The sequence below is a fragment of the Medicago truncatula genome, chromosome 4, assembly GCF_003473485.1.
Source record: "Medicago truncatula cultivar Jemalong A17 chromosome 4, MtrunA17r5.0-ANR, whole genome shotgun sequence".
NCBI lineage: Eukaryota > Viridiplantae > Streptophyta > Magnoliopsida > Fabales > Fabaceae > Medicago > Medicago truncatula.
In genome coordinates, this window is record NC_053045.1 from 63,824,808 (window position 1) to 63,848,339 (window position 23,532).

The following is a 23,532-nucleotide window of genomic DNA, read 5'->3' on the forward strand; positions in this document are numbered from 1 at the left end:
AAACTAGTTACACTTGAGTTGAAAACTAAGTTAACTGAATTTGACATATATATAATTCAACTAGTTTGATTTAAAGTGTTTGTGGTTGGATATGTAATTTTTTTTAAATTTTTTTTTTCTTCATATTTATACAGGTTTGATATTTATATTAGGTTCTATCTATTTATATACCGTATGCTTTGCAACAATTTTTATACACCTTATGCTTGTACCAAATTCAAGTCAAGTTTTAAGCTTAGTCAATTCTTATCGAGTTGATTTGGGTTGAAATGAGTTTGACTCGACTATTTTTCCGCCCAACCTATTACTTTAAATATTGCAAAGTGAAAAATAATAGATTTGTTGTGTATGTGACATCAATTACTCTTCTAACTAACATGTTGTCTTTTTCATACAATTTTGTAAGATAATTTTTACGTACATTTTCAATATTGTTGATTGTTTTTTCTGTATTTACTAGCTATTTTGCTATAAAGGTATACCCATTTTACATGGCATAAATCAAGATGTAAAAAACATAACATAAAAATTGGGGTGAAGCGTTGTTTTTTCGAGTAAAAGGAAAAAGAAATAAAGTTGCAAAGATCTAAAATGTTTCGCATTTATCTTTTAATGGTTAGGTTCTTACTTGAGTCACCGGAGAGTACCAATCCGTATACTTCTACTGCGATTTGGCCAGTCTTTTTCATTTTTTTTTATAGGATTTTGCCATACCATTTTTTTTGTCAGGTAATCTAGTGGCTAGAATTCATCTTATAAGGTGAATAAGTAGGGTGTCCGGGATTTGAACTCCGGCCCCTGCATATAATAATGTATTGTCCAACCAACTGAGTTATGCTCACGGGACTACCACTTTAATATACAACGGTACAAGTATATCTTGGCGATCCTCTCAAAAAAAGAAAAAAAAGTAATAAATTGTTTAAAGTATATGAAATTTGTTGATTAAGTTTTAAAGTATATAAAAATAATGAGCGTTTGATATGGATCTGGTCTAGTTGTGATTCTTGTTATTTTTAATAAATTGTAATAAAATATTTAATCTATTTTTTATTTTTTATTATTGTAAAAATATTTTTTGTACTAAAAATAGTAAAAGTGCATCTTTAGAGATGGACTCATAAAAACATGTAAATTTAGTCACTAAAATCTTAATAGTTGAAATTAAATTGACTAATTTGTACTATCTCCGTATTATATACATATAACATAGATATTTTGCCGTGTATGCTATTAATTTAGGTGTCGTGAATTTGTTCGCAGATCCACCGTTTACGTTTTTAGCTATGTTGATCATGTTATTGCATCTAATGTATTCTATCAATTTATATTTAGTTGTCCATTCATGTGAGAGATTGACATGCGATAGCTTAATGAGATCCAATAAATCACTGATCTATTTGTTGTGTTTATCTATCATAAATTAACAATAAGTTAGGCTAAGTAAATAAAGATGTATTGAACTCTATTTGTTGTATCGTTTTTATTTTTTATTTTTTATACAATCAAAATAATAAATGTTTTTTTTTGCAAATGTCTGCAGTGTTTTTGCAAAAGCTGCTTAAGAGACTTAGCATCTTTTATATGTAAAATAAGATAATATCATCCTTTAAAGAATAATAATTTGCAACATTATACATGATAAAACCCTAAAAAATACACAAAACAAGAAAATACGTAACAATTTTTTCGGCTTCAAAAAGCTGCTCAAAAAATTTAACATCTTGTATATATAAGATAAGATGATGATATTTTAGGGTTTTAAACCAAAAAAGGCGCGTTTAGTGAGCCGGGACGCGGACCCAATTGGAGAAAATATATGTGAGAAATCCAAGATCGGAATCGGAAGATTCACATGATTCCACCACTCCCACGATTTTTCAAGGCGATCTAGGCCACTCCCACCAAAATATGATTCCAGTCGTACACGAGCACGCCAAGGGGTGGCAAGACTGTAGTAGTGTACGATCTTACGTTTCAAATTGGGATCTAGTTTACGATGACCTAGAGGTAGTGTCTCATCAACATCTTCCAACCAATATGTCTCAAGAATTTTAACAGCCTTCTCATAAATTTCATTGTTGTCATGACTCTGCAAGTTTTCGATCTTTTCCAATCCCTCAACATCATCTATCATCTGAGCATACAAGTTGACATCTCCCGTGTTACAAAAGCTTTTCTCCGCTTCTCCAACCTTTAGAAAATTCTCAAGACCATCTAAACAGACAGAAACAATTTTTGGATCAGGGCAAACAAGCAAATCACACAGAGGCTTAATGCAACCATGGCTCACCAAGTACCTTGCAATAACAGCAACATTGGGAAATTTAATATGTAAACTCTCAATAATAGTATAAAGCAGAGCCAAAAAATAACCGTTAAAAATAACTTCACATACTTGATTTGCTCATGAGTACCATCAGATGTAGCATTACGGAGTGCCCATGCAGCTTCTTTTTTAATCGCAAGCTCGGCATTTTGAAGAAGATTGACTAGGGGAGCAATCAGACCAGCTTTGATAACAGCCTGCATTATACATAAAAGGTTGAGTTCACAACGCTTTTTCGGTAAATAAGGCAACTAAAAATCACATACTTAGCACTTGGCAGTAAAATGCAAGCAAAACTAAGACCCAACCTAAAACAGAAAATATAATATCAATAGTCAAGCACCACAATACATCCCCTTCAATGATGTATTTACTACAAAATGGAAAATAAAGGTATACATCACCATCCAACTATTACTCTGATTGGTGTGTAACCTGATAACTAAATATATCATCAACAAGACTATAAGTTAATATTGCACCACATCTCCATGTTAAACAACATGTAGCTTCAATTTATATGCATCTAACTTGAAGAAAAGCATAAGCAATACAGAAACTAACATTGCACATTATTATACATGATCGATATGTAACATTATTTGAGTATAAAAAAGATGGGATTTATTAGCTTACTTGTATCCGCTCCCTGTTTCCAACTACAATGTTTGATATAATCCAGCAAGCGTCCTTCTTAATACTTTCCTTGTGGTTTTGGATCAACAGGCTCAAAAGGAATGGGAGTAAACCATGATTGATAATAGCCTGACAAATAGAGTCCTACCAAATCAAGTAATTCTCACAGGTGACACATATTGAGATGACAAAAAGACAAGGGGTGAGAAGAGACTAGATTCATAATAATAAATTGTGGTGAATCAGCTGCAGTGACTGGCAAGTATAACTATTCGTTCTGCCCAAGACAAAAATCCCCCCACCCCCACAAAAAACCAAATTGATTCCTAGGTTAATATTTCTAAAATTGTCAATTAAGCTTCAACAATCGCATACTATATCTTTTAGGTGTTTCCTAAGTTCCGGTTATAATATTTCAAATTTTAATTTGATTTCCAAAATAACTAACACAACACTAATTCAGTCTTTACTCAATAAAAGTTAAATTTAATTAGAAATAGTTAGGTAGTAACTAATTCTAACAATTGACAATCCATTATGACATTACCTGAGTCTGCATATCATCCACTTTTATAAAATTTCCCACCGTTTGAAGTGCAGGAGTCAACACTGAAGGAGACGGGCGCCTTCAAAACATGCGCGTAGATTTAGAGCCAAAATAATCAACAATTGCAACAGAAAATTGGTTGACCAGGGATATAAGATTTGGTACTTACAAAAGGAGCTCTACTAGTCTATCACATATGCCAGCCTCGATTACCGCTTGGATTTCGTCATTTGAACCATATTTAGAAAGATATGAGAGTGCCCAGCATGCTTCTGTCACGACTTCTTCATCATTGGAAAAAATCAAACGCCTGAGGGTAGGAAGTGCTTGCCTCACCTATCCATCAAAATTCAAGTATTAATAAACCAAATAAATTCTTCTTACATATTCAGTTTTAATTTAACAAACACAACAACTACCTGCTCAAATGGGGGTGGTGGTTTTCCTCTGCAAAAGTTTGACAGGGCCAACGTAGCAATTCTCAGCATAGAAAGCTTTGCTTGCTCATTCAACTGGGATAACAGCGGGATCAACGCACCATGACTGAGAACAAGATCACGACAACTAGGGGAATCACCGGCAACATTTCCCAATGTCCACGCAGCCTACAATTTCAGAGTTTTATTGTTCAGCAAAAAAACAAACAGGGACAATCCTACTTCTACTGGTATTGCATTTTAGTATAATAAATATACCTGCTCTCGAACATCATCGCTAGGTGAACTAAGTAGCTTGACAAGTATTGGTACAGCCCCGTGATCAATGACCACCTTAGTGTTCACAGAAGTTCCACCTGCTACGTTCGTGAGTATCCAAGCAGCTTCATACTAAACAAGCAGCTTCATACTAAACAAATGAAGTTGCAAAAACAACCAATCAAAACAACAAAATTTCAAGTACATAAATTTAGAAAAGATAGACTAGTTAGAAACAAACCTGAAGTTGAGGAAAATCGTCCCTAAATAGAAATTCAACAAAACGAGGAACAACGCCAGATTGAATAACATGATCAATCTGAGGGTTATGTACTACAGAACAAAACAAACAGCAGTTAGAATGAAAGCAACATAGTAATGCATTAAAAACATGAAAGAAAATCAATAATTACTTGTGGAGATAAGCTTTCGAAAGTGGGTAGTTGCTTCCAACTGTTGGCTGTTATCATCCGACCAGACCATAGCAACTATTGCAGAGATGGTGATCGATGGTTACCTTTTTTGTCTTTTTGTCGACAATGGAGGAAAATGAAGAGACTGTTGAGGTTAAAGGCCATCAAGATAGGGATATGCGGTAACAAATTAAGGTGAAAACCATGATTTAGGAATTGATGATATGCGTAACCGTAAATTACCACCGAGAATTAAGGAACTTTGAGATAAGGACAGTACTACTCTTACCCATCGACAGAGGTTGCGGTCACCCGCATAGATTCAGAAATGGTTTTTATGAGTTATACTCTAAAATTCTTTAATGGTTTTCAGTACCCTTACATAAATTCCAACTCAATTATGCCAAAATCATTTTTCCATGAAAATTGTTTTTGTGAGCTGTTCTCCAAAATCATTTCTGAATTTATGCAAGGTGCATAAAGATTTCTTTATGCACCATAACCCGCACCCCTCTCAAGGTAAAAATTCATTTAAATTTTGTTGTACCTTAAACTAAGATTATATTTGTTTGGTAACATAAATAAGCTAGCTTATAGCTTGTTGGACTAGCTTATAAACTTGTTTTGATGAAATGAGATGTGATTGAAAAAAAACTTTACTCACTAGCTTATAGCGTTTTTTAATAAGCTAATTCAAGTAACTTTTTAGTTTATAGCTTATAACTTTTTATACTTTCTTTCAATTTTAACCTTTTCTTAAATTTATTTTATTTTATTATAATAAAAAAAAACTACCCACTATCTTATTAAACCAACCACGTTTACCATGTTGTAAAAAAATATTAAGGTATGGCTTTTTAAATTTTCTTGTCCACTTTTTTTTTTTTTTTTTTACTTTGCTCATAATTCATATAATATATAATTTTATATAAAATTTATATAATAAATAGTGAAGCAAGTTTAGATAAATGAAATTCATAAAAATAAAATAAAAATTGTTAAATAAAAAAAGTTATTTGAATTCATAAATACATTTATCATTTTGGAGATGAAAATAATTTGAAATATATTTAAATATTTAAAAATAAATGCGCTAAGTAATAAAAATAATATATATGATATTAAAAAAAAATACAAGCATGTCCTTTTATGTCATTTTATATTTATAGTCATTTCAAAAGTTAATTTTACCAAAGACTTTTAATTTTAATAAGCTAACTTTTCAACAATCAAGTAACTTATAGCTATTTTTTAGCAAACACACCCTAACTACTTCTACTTATATTCGAGGAAATCTATATACAGCACTTGAAAATCTAGATGCGTAGTAGTTGGAATAAATTAAAATAACCACAATTTTTGTTTGAAAATAATTTAAAAGGATAGTATGTCTTTCCTTTCATCATTCATTACGTATATCAATTAAAAATATGTGTTAGCTTGAAAGAAGCCGACAATATTGCTATAGAGGTGGTCATAAATCAAATCATTATTGAATTTGTTTGTAAAAAGTTGTTTAAGGAATGAAAATTTTGAGAATTTGTTAGTTTGTAAAATTTCATATAGACTCAATCGTACTATTCATCATTTTTCTTAGATTATTGAGTCCAACTACAAGAGGTGTATATTGCTAAATTGTTCTTTCTAAATTTTGAATCATATCTTGACATTTTCATTGTTAACAAAACTCTTTGTGTAGTTATTAGCGAAACTGATTGTGTCAAAATAAAACATAAAAATATATCAAACATATAATAAATTTTTTGAGTAGTTAAACATATATTATTTGGAATAGCTAGCTCTAAATATTAAATACACTAAATTATTCAAACAAAATGATATTTTTCGAGTAGCAAAAGCTACCCCATCATTGTTCATGGCTCTACCCCTTACAGTTATCAAACATATATTTTTTTAAATCATATAAATTTGTAATCCATAAGCTATGAGCTCAAAAATGTGTTTTGTCAAACAGACCAATTCTTTATGAAGTGTAGTATGGCAATATATTCTGTTCTTATCTTCACAAACAAGCCACACCTAACAAGAGCCGGCACAAAGTGGCAAATTCCAGTTGACACTGTGAACGCCATTGTAAGTATACAAGACACAACCCTTGGCAATAATTCACCTTTCGGTTTGAATACCTTCTTATATTCAATTTGAAGAGCCAAACACACCCCCATGGATGAAGAAGAAGCACATTGAATCCCAATATGGCTCCCAAGCCTCCCATGTGTCGACCTTCTCCCGATTTATGTGATAAAACATCATTTCATGCATCAACGCCGACACCCCAAAAGTTACCATCACAGCCGGAAGTGGTGCCCATTTTCTACCTATGACGTACGTAGCTAGAGACCTTCACCATTGGTTCATATACAGTGGGATGTATGTATGATACCTGTGACCATCAAGTTCCACCTTCTTCCCCAGAAGTCTTGCAATGATGTGCTTTGATATGTAAATCTATATTATAACCGTTTAATAAAAAAAATTATCCAATACTTACTAATTTATACTAATAGGAGAGTGAGTGTTAGAAAGTATTACTATTAGTAACATTTCTCTGATAAAAATAGATAATTTTATCATATTTTTTTACGGTTTTTAGATCAAACCTACATGTGAAAGGCTGGTGGCTCATCCCCAACAAATGGTCAACAAACTTAAATGATGTAGTTGGAAAACTTATGATAGATAAATCACTTGGTTTGTTTTATTTCCCTCGATGGAAAAACTTATGAGTTATGAGAAAATCATAAATAGAGAGAATCATAACTTCTCGATAGAAGCCCTTCATTCTCCGGTGGTATCCTAAGGTATTTCTACGATTTTGACCATTTGAATTCTTTATAAGATTAATTTTTAAGTTGGTAGTTGATCATCTGATTTTTTTACTTGAGTTGGACTATACCTTCATAATATGTGAACCTAAATTAGTTTACTAAAGTGAAGTGATGTTGCCAAGTGCCAACTCTACCAACATTATATGGTGACTTGGTTTGGTTTGGTTTTTAATATGATAATATCATATCATGTTAATCCCGAAACTTTTCATGGACACTAAAGCTACACAACACATATGAAAAGTTAGGTAAAATTCTTTAGGAAAAATATCTTAATTTAATCATAATCATAATCATAATTGACGCAAGTCCCACTGTACTAACAAACAGTGAAGAAGAGAACTTTGTTCTCTTGAATCCAAAATAGAGTAAAATTGCAAAACAAAGCACGGTGAGAAAGAGAGTTTGTATGCATAAAGTCACACACAATAGTGATGTCCTCTTGTATCCGAAACAAAGCAGAACACTACGTGAGAGAAGGAGTTCTTACACAGAAAATTGGACGGTTATTCACAAATAACTAGAATTAATGGTTATAACAAACCATCACAGAAAATGAGGTGTTTAAAACGCAAAAACATGTTTGAGAAACCCAATAACGGAGCTTATTTACATTTCACATGATTCCACCGCTTCCACAAAGATTTTTCGCAGCTATCCTGACCACGGCCAATAAATTTTGATTTCGACCATACAGGAGCACACCAAGGGGTGCATAGACCATAGAAGCGTAGGATTTTACATTTCAGATCCCGATCTTGTCTACCATGGCCTCGAGTTAGGGTCTCACCTTCCAACCAATATGTCTCGACGATTCTAACAGCCTTCTCATAAATTTCAATGTGGTTGTGACTCTGCAAGTTTTCAATCTTTTCCAATCCCTCAACATCATCTATCATCTGAGCATACAAGTTGACATCTCCGGTGTTACAAAAGTTTTTCTCCGCTTCTCCAACCTCCAGAAAATTCTCAAGACCTTCTAAGCAGACAGCAACAATTGTTGGATCAGGGCAAACAAGCAAATCACACAGAGGTTTAATGCAACCCTGGGTCACCAAGTACCTTGGAATGGCAACGAAATTTGGTAAGTTAATACGTAAACTTTCAATGTTGCCAGCATGAAGTAGGGCCAGAAATAACAATTAAAATTATATAACTTCACATACTTGATTTGCTCATGGGTACCGCCAGATGTAGCATTAAATAATGCCCATGCAGCTTCTTTTTGAACTTCAAAATCGGCATTTTGAAGAAGATTTACTAGGGGAGCAATTAGACCAGCTTCAATAACAGCCTGCAACATATATACATAAAAGCTAGAGTTCAGAGTGCTTTTTCGGTAAATAAGCCAACTAAAAATCACATACATGGCAGTAAAATGCAAACAGAACTCAGGAGTCAAGACCCAACCCAAAACAGAAACCATATGTCAATAGTCAAGCATCACAATACATAGAAATAAGGGTTTCTAGTCACCTAACAGTCCAACTATTACTTTGATTGGTGTAACCAGAGAACTAAATATATCACCAACAAAGCTACAATGGTAACTATCACCACATCTCCATGTTAAACAACGTGTACCTTTGATTAATATGCATGTGATACCCAAACATCAAACTTGAAGAAAAGCATGAGCAATAAAGAAATCGACATTGCACTTCATTAAACATGATATTTAACATCATTTGAGTATATAATAAAAAAGATGAGATTTAGTAACCTACTTGTATCTGCTCTCTGTTTCCAGCTGTAATGTTGGATATAGTCAAGCAAGCTTCTTTCTTAATACTTTTATCGTGAAAATGTGTCAACAGACTCAAAAGGCATGGGAGTGAACCATGATTGATAATAGCCTGACAAAAAGAGTCTCACCAAATCAAGTTATTCTCACGTGACACATGAGATGACAAAATACTAGATTCATAATAATAAAAGGTAGTGAATCACCAGCAGTAACTAGCACTGCTTGCTACATTTCGTTCTGCCCCCCAGACAATAATCCCATCACCCTTCAAATAAAACAAATTGATTCCTAGGCTAATATTTATATAACTATCAATCCAGCTTCAACAACCACATCCTATTGCACTTTGATGTTTACTCTTAATAAAATTAGACTTACAAAACATACCTATCAATGATTTCAGGTTATAATATTTCAAATTTTAATTTATAGTTCTTTACGCAATAAAAAGTTAAATTTAATTAGAAATAATTGGGTAACAGCTAATTATATCAATCCATTATGACATTACCTGAGTCTGCATATTGTCCCCAGCAACAATATTTCCCAGCGTGTGAAGTACAGGAGTCAACACTGAAGGAGATGGGTACCTTCAAAACATGCGCATACATTTAGAGCCAAAATAATCAATAATTGAAACAAATTATTGGTGCACCAGGGATAGAAAAATTGGTACTTACTGAAGAAGCTCCACCAGTCTGCCACATACACCTGCCTCGATCACAGCTTGGATTTTGTCATTTGTTCCATCAGAAAGATATGAGAATGCCCAACATGCATCACTCAGGACTTCTTCATCGTCATTGGACAAAATCAAACGCTCAAGAGAGGGCAGCGCTGGCCTCACCTGTCCATAAAAAACCTAGTATTAATACACAGACAAATGTCTTGCAGGTTCAATTTTAATTTAACAAAAACAACAACTACCTGCTCAATTGGGGGTGGTGGCTTGCCTTTGCAAAAGCTTGACAGGGTCCACGTGGCAACTCTCAGCATAGAAAGCTTTGCTTGCTCATTCAACTGGGTTAACAGCGGGATCAGCGCACCATGACTGAAAACAAGATCACGGCACCTAGGGGAATCACCGGCAATGTTTCCCAATGCCCACACAGCCTGCAATTTTAAGGTTTTAGTTTTCAACATAGTTCAAAGTAAAAAAAAAAGGACAATCCCAGTTCTACTGTCATGACACTTTAGTATAAATATACCTGGTACCGAAGATCATAACTAGGTGAACTAAGTAGCTCGACAAGTATTGGTACTGCCCCATGATCTACTAGCACCTTAATATTCTCTGAAGTTCCGGATGATATGTTCGTAACTACCCAAGCAGCTTCAAACTAAACAAACAAAGTCATACAAACAAAAAAAATTCAACTACACCATACAACATAAATTTCCAAAAGGTAGACAAGTTTGAAACAAACCCGAAGTTTAGGAAAATCATCCCTCGGTATAAATTCGAGAAATCGAGTTACAACAAAGGATTGAATGATTTTCTCGATGGGAGGGTTGTGTGTCAAAAGAAGCTTCCTAAATTTAGTAGCTCCTTCTAGTTGTTTGCTGTTATCATCCGACCAGACCATAGCAACAATTGCAGGAAGACTCTCTAACTGTAACAACAACAACAACAAACAAACAAACAAACAAACAAGAAACATGAATAAATGACTGTCACTAAACCTGATCTAAGATCAAAAGCAATTCAGAGATTGAATCCTAAAGTGATGGTGATCAATGGTTACCATTTTCTCATCCATGGTGGAAGAATGATGAGAACTGCGCGCTGTTGAGGTTGAAGAAGAATCTCACGTAAGGGCTAGGTCGCAACAATCAAGAAGTAAAGGAACTATGATTTGGGAAACGTACAATTCTAACTGAGAGAAATAAGGGGTTTTGAGCGTGTTTGAGTGAGAGATACTATATTTACATATGGGTTTGGGTTGCACTGATTGCGTGTGATTGTAAAAACAAACGTTATAACAGGATCTTTCACATTTATTGTTCCCGCAAATTTTTCCTTAAAAAAAAAATGCCGCAAATTTTGGTATTTCCACGTAGAGAAGGAGATTATATATGATTTGGGTTTTCTTTTTCAAAGAAAAAAAAAAATGTTTCATGAAATAATGATTGTATTAAGGTATAATGGAACTTCCGGTAGCAAATCGTATTGAAAAGGTACCGAATATTTTATCTAACAATGATAGATTGATACTCTTAATATGTACACTCATTTGTACCACTTTGAAAAGTTTCAGTTAACCATAATTTATTTGCTTAACTAAGTGGAAAAATAGTGGTCACGAACATTTTAGTTCGTGACCACGTTTTTCAGCTTATAAATAATGGTCACGCAACTGAAAAATGTGGTCACACAGACCATATATTTAGTTAACTGAAATTTTCGAAAGTGGTACAAAGGAGTGTACATATTAAGGGTGGCTACTAATCTTTTCTATTTTAGCACAACTAAGAAATACGATTACGTGTGATTTAGGGAAGAAAAAATAAATTTTTAAATGTATAATATTTACAAGATATTTAAAAAATTATAATATATATTTAAAATTATAACTTTCAAGCATATAGGAAAGACGAGAGTGTCTTGAGACTTGTGTGAGAATTACGAGACTAATGCGACTTTTGAATATATAGCAAAGAAATAAAATGTGAAACAATACAAAGCGTATGAAGATGAATGCGTATGAGGATGAATTCAGTATGAAATCACGATCAATGAATAATTAGTAGTGCGCAAGCGCAACCAAAATTGCAGACAATGTTAAGATCGAGCCATTGATACAAATTCAAGTTAAAGAATCTGTTGTAAGGATCTAGAGGAACTACATAAATCCAAAATTCCAACGCCAAGGAGCAGTCACTAAAAACATGCACAATAGTTTCTAGTCAATCTCTACACCAATTACAAGAATAATATCCCAATTGCATACTGCCCTTTTGTTTGTTAGTCACCTGTTTCTGTTTGCCATGAATTACGAACCAAACAAAACTCCTCAACCTCATGCTTTCAATCGTTGTGTATTTTGAAAATTGGAAAAATATATGAATAAATTGTGCAGTGTGTAGTTCTAGATGTGTTTGTCTCCCAATGTACGAAAATATTATAGAAAATTCTCTTTATTCATCTTCTTACACTTGTGCAATAGTTGACACAAATGGTTTCACCTAGTTTTAAAATGGACAAGAGTTGCGCATAGAAGATGAGAAAGGAGCACGCATGGGATAAGCGATCAATGTCAGCCACGTAACAGATATGTGTATTTTTATAACAGAATGTGTGACAAAAAAGATAACAATGTGGAAGTAATGAGATTTAAAAGACCTAGGTCAAACAAAGAAACTTTAGATGACCAATATGATATGATTAAACAATTTAAATGACCGCGGCCGTAGGATATAGTTTCCCTCTGAAAATTTCATGCTCTAATGAGAGCAACACATCATGCTTAAGTGTCATTACAAAAAATGCAACTTATTAGTAATTATAATGAGCATAATGAGAAGTAGCTGAGAGCACAGTTCTATATTAAAAGAGGCAAATTCAATTTTATTGACAATTATCTGCCAAATGAATATCACTTCGATTCTTCCTCAAAATCCTATCTCATTGTTAAGATTACTGGTCTCAGGTCAAATAAACATTGGAAAAGCAACAAGTAAACACTGAAAGAGATTTCATGCAAAAAAAACAACAACTACTGGATTAAACTAAACAATATCACTCTTGGAAAAGGTCTCAGTTGATTGATCCCTAACTAAAGCCAATCCTTACGAATATCAAAAGTGTAGCTGATATCCAAATACGACTTTTTGTCATCGTCAACAAACTGAAATAAGATCCACAAACAAAATGGAAAGTCAAGCAATGCACTAAATAATCCAAACCAAAAACTGTAGGAATGAAAGGAAAAAATATTCAGTTGATTGAAACAAAATGGAAAGTCACATGAAATCTGTCAACAAACTTATTACTAGAACCTTCATCTATTGGCTATCCACAGAAAAAATATTCAGTATTCGTTGGCGAACTGCCAGAAAGACATTAACTCGTGCTCAATTTATTTTTAAAATGAAATTATGTTTTGGCATCAACAGTTTGAGGTCAAATGTGTCATGTACTTTTGTGTGTAAAGTGACGAGGATAAATAGTATGAGAGAGATAGAGATACACACGTATAGTGTCAGTGTTATGATGTTCAAATAATAGTTGATTTCAAACTGATTATTTTTTTGAAAAAGCCAAAGAAATTATATTAACACACCAAAGAGGTACTCCCTGATCTATTCCTAATCTTTGGTGTTTTTAAATTTTTATTCATGTCCCAAAACTTTGGTTCTTCTAGAAAATCAAGATAAAATTAATGACAGATTCAATTTAGCTTGATGCCTTTTTTCCTTTCTCAATTTAGCTTAGCGACATGCTACTAATAGTGAATTGCAATTTTGTGAAGACATTTGAAAAAATTTCCAACTTAACCTTCACCCCTCCCATGATTTCCGGAAATAAGGGCTGAAAGTTTGACCAAACGCTTTACAAAACAACATGTAAGCAATTTGTAAATTCGCGAGAAACTTCCTTCGCGATATATAGCATCTCTCTTTAGCTTAATGCCTTAAAAATTTGTTAATTCGTTCATAAAAATTGCTAAAATGAGGGATTTATAAATGAAAATCGGAAATTTTTTGTGTGTGGAAAATAGAAAAGAAGGTTAAATAATATTACTAGTGGCATTTCATAATATTATGTATGTAGAAGAACCAAGGTTCATAATATTATGCATCTATACAGCTCAATACCATCAATGGACATCATATTCATTGTTGCCATATTACTTTTATATAGTACAAATTACATCATAAGAATCAGGAATCAAGCAAGCATTATAGCTATAGATAAAAGAAAGTAGTACCTTAGTTCTAGCTGAGTATGTCCCTCTGGCAAATAAACCAGATGGTGTTGTCTCTTCTGGCATTTCATGCGTGTAAGGCTCTGCTTGAGGGCTGAATGTTCCAATCATCTCTTTAGTGCTGTCAACTGCAACAAACCTCAGCAATAAGATCACTATAAACTTAAGGGTCTTGCTAACCATTGCCCTGAGGGCATTGCCCTGAGGGCAATGGTTAAGGAAGCCAAAAGTAGCATGTTTGCATTGTTTTTAACAACATTTTGACTTTTAAAAAGTTAAATTTATCATTTTTCACCATTTTCCAATGCTATATTTCTATTTTTATCCCCTTATCCAATGCCCCAAGGGCAATGGTTAGCATTCTCCTAAACTTAATCATCCAAAAAATGAGTAATAAACCAATGTACTTACCCTTGATGCCAGTTTTCCAGACAGTGTTGGTGTACTTAAGACCCGAAACAATATTATGGTTTACTTGGAAAGTAAACACCAGCCTATAACGAGAACCTTCTTTCAAAGTAAACCATAAACCCTCGGGATTTCCTGTCTCTGGTACCGGAAGAATTATATCATCTCTATCGCCCGATTTTATAGCAAGGCTCAGGAACTTCACTTCTGGCTCCAGAGTTTCTTTTATAATTCATAACAAAAAATATTGAAAGTTAGGTAAAAAAAATTGGCAAAGATATCTTTATTAGCTAGTACGAGGCAAGAAAAACGTACAATTTGAAATGAGTGTTGTTTGTTTTGTTTTACATAATATTTGACAATTAGTAAGGTTATGAGTTATACTCTATCTAGCAATGGTAATCAAATTGTGTCAAGTGTTCGACATGACACTAATACAAGACCTACACACGTGATTACTTTCGTTTAATTCATTTTATCAAATTATCACCTGACCTGTCATCGTCAGGGTCAGGTCGGGTCTGGTGTATGTGTCAATGCTTCATAGGTTATACTTATATTGTGTCGGTGCTTCGTAGGTTATACTAGACACAATCTTGAGTGACTAGTAAAAATCTTCCTCACCTGTGGTCTAAAATTCATGATAGGAGTATTCATTTTGTAGCCATAAAATGGACAAACAGATATTGAAACTGAATCATTAATCTGACGTTAAGCAGAAGCAATTGAAGGAGTAATTAATAAATTTACCTCCAACAGAACTAATGTCAATACTTCCAAGAAGTTGTTCCTTCCACTTCCTCAAGCTCTCATCATCCTAAGGACTCAGGAAGAAAACAATTAACAAATGCATAAATGATTAATTAACATGAGAACAAAGCATGGATATTTTTCGAAGAAAAAAACATCAAAAAGAAAAGTGAACCTTATCCTTTTCGAGTTGCTCTTTCAAAGTGAATTGAGGACCAACATCAATCTTCTTATCAACGTCATCATCATCGTCCTCAGTGGCAGCAACAGAACTGTCACTCATGTGCCTACTGAGTTGCCCCTTCCCTTTTTCATTGCCACTTCCTTCATGATCACTGCATATCTCACGATCAGAATCCATGTTTTTGCTATTGGAGTTTCGAGATCACTCCAATATTCAAAGACATCAAAGGTGGAAAAAACCAGATGGGAAAAAGCACAGCCAATGCTATACTTCAATGCAACAAAGAGAGAAGCAAGAAAACAAAGCCACTAGATAGAAGCTAATGTTATGTTTCAACTAGCATAAGAATAAAAAGGTGCAAAATGGTTGTGTTGGGAAGGGAAAAGAATGCGTTAAAGAGTCCTAGAAGATTGAAACATGGAATAGAAAAGTTAGAGGATTAATGTTGCAGCAAGAAAAGATGCCAAGAAGGCAAGAAGGAGAGAGAAAGAAATGGTCTTGTGGTGATCCGCAATACACAAATATTGAACGAAAAATATGGGAGACTTACCTAGTCATCGTGAATATCACTTTTGTAGCACTTGCTGGAAAAAAAAATTATTATATTTTAAACCCAATATAGAAAGAACTACGTAATACATTTACTTTTATCTTTTTCTTTTTTTTCTTTCTACTAAACAATATGACCCGTTGAGTTCAATGTAGGTCCCTAATAAAAATAAAAATATGCACAACCCAATGAAACACACACTTCAACAGTGGATAAAAAAACCTTTGGCGATAAAAAAATCACTCATCATTGTAGGAGACTGATTACAGTCTCACGCATCAATCTCACGTTCTGGCATTTTGCTAAAAAATTATTAAACAATGAATGGATTGCCAGCTATTCAAAGGAAAAAAATAAAAAGTTCAATAATTCTTTTTGGAAGGATTGTTAGTTATTAAATCATCCAATAAAATTATTGGTCAACGTGAATGTAGCTCGAGTATATCATCAGGTCCATTGTTTTGGTTGGAAAAAATAATGAGCATCAAGGAATGCACGTTGCTATTACAGAATCGTCCTACAGATAGCTCATCATGGTCACTAATAATGCAATGGGTGGCTTTTGTTATATAGTTTCTCCTCTTTCTTTTATCCTCATTTTTTTTCCTTCTCTTCTTGCATAAGTAACCGAAAAATATCAACTATCCCTTCAGTATAGCTTTTAGGCATTCAACTACCCTACGATGTTACAAAATTTGTTAAATTGAAATTTGATATAATTATATCATTGTGTCTATGTCTATATGTAATGTATGCGTATAAATTTCGTAAGATTTTACCCATTTCAGGCATTTGCTGCAACAATACACGTTTCTTTTACATTTGCTTCTTAACAAAATGATCTTAACAAAAACACAAAAGAACAATAATAGTAAAAATAAATAGCAGTTTTCTGTGGTCTAGCTGGTAAATTGGTAATACAGATTGGAGAGAGAACGTTTTACAACTTCATGATCAGCCTAGCATATTAGCACTGGCCTAAATTATAAAGTGTACAAGAGACAAAGTTATCATTCGAAACATATAAATAATAATAATGCAGGTAGCCAGTTTTAGCATCTCAAAAATTTAGACATGGTATCAAATATAAAATCTATTCATATATCTATCCTTGATTAACTTAAGCTTATGAGAGAATTGATTCATGACAAGATATTGGAATCTCCTCTAGCTCTCTATGACCATGTGATCCAAAGTTAGAATGCTAGATATTGCTATAAAAGAATAAAATCATTCATTACCTTCACCAAACAGTTTAAAAATTATTGATAGACTTGTTCATGATAACAGTAAGGAAACCAGTGAATTAGTTCACCTTCAAAATGCAGTGGCTTTAAAAAAAATGTCATGCCTCAAAACAAGCAAATTCCAGCTCTCAGGACAGCTCAATTTATCTGGTTTATCATTGTTCCTGGGGAAAGCCCAGTGGTTGGTAGACAAAACATAACCCATAGAGGCAGAAGATGGTCTTAAATATTAGCTGTTAAGATCATCTGACACAGCTCAGATGAAAAGAAAATTAACAGTTGATTCAATCACAAACTACTGAATGTAAGGATTCTATTCCAGATGATTAACAAATTAAGAACCGAAAAGAAGAAGAAAATACCTTATATAGATTTACAAAGAAATGAAGCAACAGCCATCTTTCTTGTGTAACAAATAGTGTACGCCATAACAGCAAATATTAAGCAGCTGATGTGTCTATGGCTTAATATTGGAATTAATCAACCTTTTGTTGATTTATGCAATTCAAATAAGTTGTTGATTCCTAATGTAACATATTAGGAGAATCTTCTGACTTTAGGAATTTGTTTCCTTATTTTTAGCATTATCTTTCATATATAAAACCAGAATTTGTGTATTTGCTTTCCTCAGTTCAGTTCTGAATAGAATAACAGACGGAGTTCTGGCACACTGTATTCCATATTTCAAATATTTGTTTTCGTTTGTACACCACAATAGTGTATTCAGCCTGAAGAGTAATCTGTTTTCTTGTTTGATCTGGAGCTTTCATGTTGTCTCTCAATGAAATTTGATAAAACAACAGAAAACGAATCAAGATTCTTAATAATGAATTTAAAAGTAACCACCGTTTAACCCAATAACTCTGGACTCTTTTTATGGAGAAACAAATTTTCCTTACCAATTGCAAGCTTGTAGAGGATAATTTGCACATTAACTGAATTCTCGGGATAACCACGGAGAAAACCAAAATTAATCACTCAGATGCCAAGGGGAGAAAAAACATTTTTGGGTTACAACAATAATCGCCTTACTAACATACAGCATGGAGCATAATAAGGTGATGAAGAACCAACAATGAGGGGTAATATAAATAACACTATGCTCTAAAAGGAATGGTGCCTAACCTGTGACAAACAAATAATCTACTAATCACTACCCCATTTTCTTACAACGCTCTCTTTAGCAGAAGCACTTTTGTAGCCTTCCTTCTTCAAAGAGCCATCAAAATCAGGCTGATCACCGTTTGAAGTATTTTTCAAGACTTTTGTTGTTGCGAGACCAAATCCATTTCTCACTCCCCGAAGTGCATACAGCAATGGATTGATGATGGCAGCGAGGATCAAATCACCTTTTGCAACTAGGAGATACTGCAAATAAAGAGAGAGAAGGTGAAATCGTTTTTATTTTATTTTATAATAAATATTAATGAGTTTTGAACTTGCAGCAAAAGAATTGAAAGGATTATGAGAAAATTTCTTACTATGAGAACGATGCCAAGTATAGTAAGACTAGCTTGTTTTGCTTCTTGCCAAAAGTTATCATCATTAGACCAGCCAAACCATCTACCCCACCCAAACCAGCCTCCTCCACCACCACCGCCGTCACCTCCACCTCCCAGCTCTTCTCGTCTTTTGATTTCTTTGTCCCACTTCTCAAACTCAATTTTCTTCCCACTTAATGCACCTTCTAATGCTTTTCTAGCTTGATCCTGCAATCAGAATTCACTTATAGTTTCAGTTCCCTCAGAATTCACATCTCGAATTCAGTTTTCTTCCCACTTAATTCCCCCGTACCAGAGACTATACATGCGGCCCATCATCACAAGATATGAAATATATTTCAGTGATAAATTAATTATCATGACCCCAAAATTAGATCAGTATAAACTGATAGTGAGAATTATTTTTGTCTTTCGCAAACTAAAGTGCATGATACAATTTTGCTACTATCATGAAAATTAATTATGTTCTACATTAAGAGGCCAACAAAATAAATTAAGATAAATAACAAACCAAACAAGTTCAGTTAAGAAAGGTATTTTCCAAAGATCATTGAGACAATAAATTGCATATAGAAAGTGTTATATCCATATATTTATATTAGGATTAGAATCATAAATTAGGATTTAAATAAGAAAATTGTATCTTATTATAAATAGAGATGAGTGTGGTCAGAAATCACAAAAATCAACATAGTATATATGAGAATAGGTTCGTTCTAATCATAAAGAAATGAATTGCTATCAGGAACAAACAATTCATGAAATGCTACTACAAATTACAATACTCAAGTGTTCACTAAGTGAGACTCATCCCTAAAACACTTGGTTATTGCCTAAGGATAAGGAAAATTAAGGAGACGGTGAAAGGCTTGAATATTAGCAGCAACAAAAAAAAAAAAAAAAAAAAAAAAACTTAAGTTGGGTTGTTAAATTGATATATGTGACTGAATGAATATGAAATAGGTACCGTACCTCTCTTTTGTTGTTATCTGAGAAGAGGCAAGTGAATCTGCTTCGGTTGGTATTGAGTTTGTGGTGTAAGCAACTCCATTTTTCATCAACGGAACGATGACGTGACCTGCTTAGGATTGACGGAACTCCTCCTACTAGATTTACAATTGCTCCCATGCTTTCCTGCGCTTAGTTTTCCTCTAGATTCTTAATTCATTTATTCGGATAAAATTTCTTCCATTTTCAATATTTTTCTCTATTCTTAAAAAAAAATTAATTAATTATTTTTGCAAACTTGTTTAATTTAAAACATCCTCACAATCATAGTTTTAAAACTCGGCTCGGTCATCGACTCGACAGGGGTACTGGGTCAATAGGTCAATGGTCGAATCACTGAGTCATTGGTCGAACCGCAAGACTAAACCGGATTAACTCGAATGGCTCGGTTAGATAACTCGGTCTTGAGATTAAATTTATATAGCTATTTAACTGGATTAAATCAGATTTAATCGATGACTCGTTCATTTAAAAACTAAAAAAACTGACATGTAATATTTTTTTGACAAGAAACTGACATGTAATATGTATATTAATATTTTAACAGCTATATTTTAATGACAGGAAATCGATTTTGTTTTGCATATATATTAATATTAATATAATATGTAGATTTTCTAAAAAAAAAATATGATGTGTATATTATTATTATTGTGTAAATATTATATTTAACAATAATTTTCTCTTTTTAAAAGAAAAAAATGATGCGTTCTTTCCTCTTATAAAATTAAAATGTAATATATTTATATATATAATATATTTCAATTTATAATCAAGATTTGAAGTTGTTGTGGTGGTTAAGCTTCCAACTTCTCATTTTAATGTCCACGGTTGTCCAAGTTGTTGAAACATTTATCTGTATTAAACCAAACATTAATTAGTCTTAATTCGTGTGCTTAATGACTAATTATGACAGAAATTTAAAAAAAAAATTACTAAACCGGCCGAGTCACCGGTTTTTACCGAGCCAAGCCGGTTTTAACCGGTTCAATTGCATGACTGATCTGATAAACAGCTTGAACCGGATACACCACCGGTTTACGGTCCAACCGGTCGGACCGGCCGGTCCGAGTCGGGTTTCAAAACTATGCTCACAATAATAGTTTATAATTTTAATGTAGAAAATCAACTTTTTTAAATAAGACTCCTATCATAAACATAAAATGTGTTGAAAATTGTTGTTGACACATTTCAAAGGGCTGAGAACACACATGTAAATTACTCAAATGCCCCATCGGCAGTTGGCTGTCGAATTTGTTTGGAACCGGCTGGAGTTAACTCCCGAGCAACGGAAAATGAAAAACCAGAATTCATGGACCGTGATTCTTTCTTCCTTCTAGATTTCCAGAAGTGTCATTGATTGGAGCATCTCTATTTGCAACCCAAACAACAGTGTGTATTGGCAAATTGTTGTACCAGATTCCAACGTGACGAGAGATGGACTTTACTGGAGTGAAGAATCCAAGAGCAAAGGTTTTAGATTTAGATATAAGAATCTCACCATCTTTTATGCATGTATCAGAAGAACAGGAACAAAAAGAAAAGGCAAGAATGAGTAGAATCAAGCAATTGTTAGTATTGTGTAATAATAACAACTTGTTGTGTTAATGATTTTGGGTTGTGGCAAGGTAGAGATGAGTTTTAGGAGAGTCCTTTAAGTTCCTCTTTATGAGAAGAAGAAAATGGGAGGAAGAAAGAATCACGGTCCATGAATTATGGATTTTCATTTTCCGCGGCAGTTAACTGTCGAGGTTTTTCTCAGTGGTTAACTGCAGCTGGTACCAAACAAATTCGACAACTAACTGTCGAGGGAGCATTTGAGTAATTTACATTTGTTTCTCAGCCCTTTGAAATATGTCAACAGCAATTTTCAAATGTATTTGTAAAGTTTGATAGCATTTTAATAAAATCTCAATTAGTTAGATTTACATATACTAAAATTGCTAATAAAAGTCCTCGTGAGTATAGCAGGGATCTGCATTATTATATGTCGTGGGTCGGGGTTCGAACTCCGGACACTCCACTTATTCACTTTGAAATAAGTGAATTCTAACCACTAAACTACTTGACAAAAAAAAATGTCTTAGAAATTAGGGCTTTTCTTGGTTTGTGTGCTGAACAAAGTAGATTTTTTGTACCCACATGATTTATTCCTTGTTTATTTCATGGTTGAGCATAGGTGATTGGACTAAAACTGTCATTTATGTGCGTTTATGGAGTTGGAAATAGGGAGATAGGACTAAAATTGTAAAAAAACATATAGTTTAGAGACGATTTTGTTCGATTTAAAAGAGGTAGGACCAATTTCGTGAGTTGGTCAAAATACAAGGACCAAAAGTGTAATTAAGCCTTAAAAAAACATTGGAATTTATATTTTTTTAGAGGAAATATTATAGGAAGTAGAAATTAAGGAAAAAAAAATTATAAGGGCTATAAACAAACTAGAAAAATGATATTGACTAAACATGCTCTATCATTGGTCCACATCATCATTAGTTTGAAACTGCGTTTGCAGGGCAATCAGTTATGTAGATTTAGAAAACACATCTTCCTCTTTTCTACAAAATATATAAATAATAAAGGTTCTTTGAATTTCTCTCTCTACAACTTCGTCTTCCAGTTCATCTACGACTTTCTTTTCATTGATTTCTTCCTCTGTCTCAAATGTTTTCTCATAGATGGTGCTTTTACCAAAATGATACAGAGTAACACCTAATTTTTTTTATTTTTTTATGTCAACAAATCAAAAACCCAAATTACCATCTTATTATTGAAATAATGGCAAATTTCAGATGATGATTGTCAAGATCCATAAATTAATAAGAAAAGCGTCATCGAATTATCCATTGGTATCATCTTAAAGAGAGAACCCATACAATTTTTGAATGCAAAATATATTTATCCATTCCATTGAAAAAATCAATAAAAGAACATGTGTCTTTGTTTTTTGAAATCTAACACAAACATATCCAAAACAGAGTAGGAGACGCAGAGAAGTGTCATTGAATTTAATAAATTGGAGACTATTGGTAAAGATGCTACACAAAAAAGGCTTGAGACTCACATTGTTTCAAACCCGTGGAAGAGGTTGCCAATTACGTGTTTTAAAATAATGATGACATGAACCAATAATTGAGAATGTGTTTAATACGGTGTGCTAGAGAGTTTGTTGATAACATTTCTCAACAAACTATTGAAATTTTAGAGTAATTTAAAACCTATTTAACCATTTATTCAATATTATTAGAAAAAAAATATGTTTGTGCCCATTTAAGTTTGATCTTCTAATCTCTCAAAAAATAAGTTTGACTTTCTAAGTTTTTCCTTGCTATGGTCATTTATCTCTCACCTGCAACTGCAACCACAACAATTCGAAGTGTCAGTGGTTAGGGTCTAAGTCCAATGCTGCAAGAATTTGTCCCCTAACTGTCTTTTAGGAAGAGTAATAATATTTATACAACAATTTGATGACAACTCATAAGAGATTTAATCAAAATCTTATGCGTTGATCTAACGACACAAATTCCTTCCCAAATTAATTTGTTATACAAAATTATTTTATATTTGAGTAAAAAAATAATTAATTGTATTGGGATATTTCTCCCAAAAAAATTGAATTGGATATTTAGAAGTATGTAATAATTTTTAAAGGAATGTCAAAATTATTTTTGTTGTTTTTTTTAATATAAAAAAACATAAATAAAATTGATAATGTTTCTAGTCACACCCATTATAACTC

The 23,532-nt window shown here is 33.1% G+C and overlaps 4 protein-coding genes across 7 annotated transcripts; all 4 read right to left on the reverse strand.

Moving 5' to 3' along the window:
- Positions 1-1,551: 1,551 nt before the first annotated feature.
- LOC11444721 (importin subunit alpha-2) lies at positions 1,552-4,913 on the reverse strand. Of its 2 annotated transcripts, none has more exons than XM_003610466.4 (9): positions 4,621-4,913; positions 4,449-4,540; positions 4,208-4,339; positions 3,932-4,117; positions 3,682-3,848; positions 3,513-3,591; positions 2,966-3,094; positions 2,399-2,526; positions 1,552-2,300 (listed from the first exon to the last, which is right to left on the reverse strand). In XM_003610466.4, the coding sequence occupies exons 1-9, from the start codon at positions 4,688-4,690 to the stop codon at positions 1,754-1,756; spliced, it is 1,530 nt and encodes a 509-aa protein (XP_003610514.2). In that variant the 5' UTR covers positions 4,691-4,913; the 3' UTR covers positions 1,552-1,753. The 2 variants fall into 2 exon arrangements, with proteins under 2 accessions (XP_003610514.2, XP_024637046.1); XM_024781278.2 differs by having other exon boundaries at positions 2,966-3,109.
- Positions 4,914-7,861: 2,948 nt separating this feature from the next.
- LOC11444722 (importin subunit alpha-2) lies at positions 7,862-11,293 on the reverse strand. Its single transcript, XM_003610467.4, has 9 exons — positions 10,962-11,293; positions 10,644-10,829; positions 10,425-10,556; positions 10,144-10,329; positions 9,897-10,063; positions 9,728-9,806; positions 9,197-9,325; positions 8,636-8,763; positions 7,862-8,531 (listed from the first exon to the last, which is right to left on the reverse strand). Exons 1-9 carry the CDS (start codon positions 10,974-10,976, stop codon positions 8,075-8,077), a joined length of 1,479 nt encoding a protein of 492 aa, XP_003610515.2. The 5' UTR covers positions 10,977-11,293; the 3' UTR covers positions 7,862-8,074.
- Positions 11,294-12,756: 1,463 nt separating this feature from the next.
- LOC11444186 (rho GDP-dissociation inhibitor 1) lies at positions 12,757-18,075 on the reverse strand. Of its 3 annotated transcripts, none has more exons than XM_024781778.2 (6): positions 16,037-17,326; positions 15,478-15,637; positions 15,303-15,369; positions 14,556-14,774; positions 14,148-14,272; positions 12,757-13,064 (listed from the first exon to the last, which is right to left on the reverse strand). In XM_024781778.2, exons 1-6 carry the CDS (start codon positions 16,042-16,044, stop codon positions 12,993-12,995), a joined length of 651 nt encoding a protein of 216 aa, XP_024637546.1. In that variant the 5' UTR covers positions 16,045-17,326; the 3' UTR covers positions 12,757-12,992. The 3 variants fall into 3 exon arrangements, with proteins under 3 accessions (XP_024637546.1, XP_003610517.1, XP_024637547.1); XM_024781779.2 differs by lacking the exon at positions 16,037-17,326 and adding an exon at positions 17,352-18,075 and having other exon boundaries at positions 12,764-13,064; XM_003610469.4 differs by lacking the exon at positions 16,037-17,326 and having other exon boundaries at positions 15,478-16,030.
- Positions 18,076-18,232: 157 nt separating this feature from the next.
- LOC11441440 (uncharacterized) lies at positions 18,233-19,957 on the reverse strand. Its single transcript, XM_003610470.4, has 3 exons — positions 19,758-19,957; positions 18,765-18,992; positions 18,233-18,651 (listed from the first exon to the last, which is right to left on the reverse strand). Exons 1-3 carry the CDS (start codon positions 19,911-19,913, stop codon positions 18,430-18,432), a joined length of 606 nt encoding a protein of 201 aa, XP_003610518.1. The 5' UTR covers positions 19,914-19,957; the 3' UTR covers positions 18,233-18,429.
- Between the last annotated feature and the right edge of the window lie 3,575 nt (positions 19,958-23,532).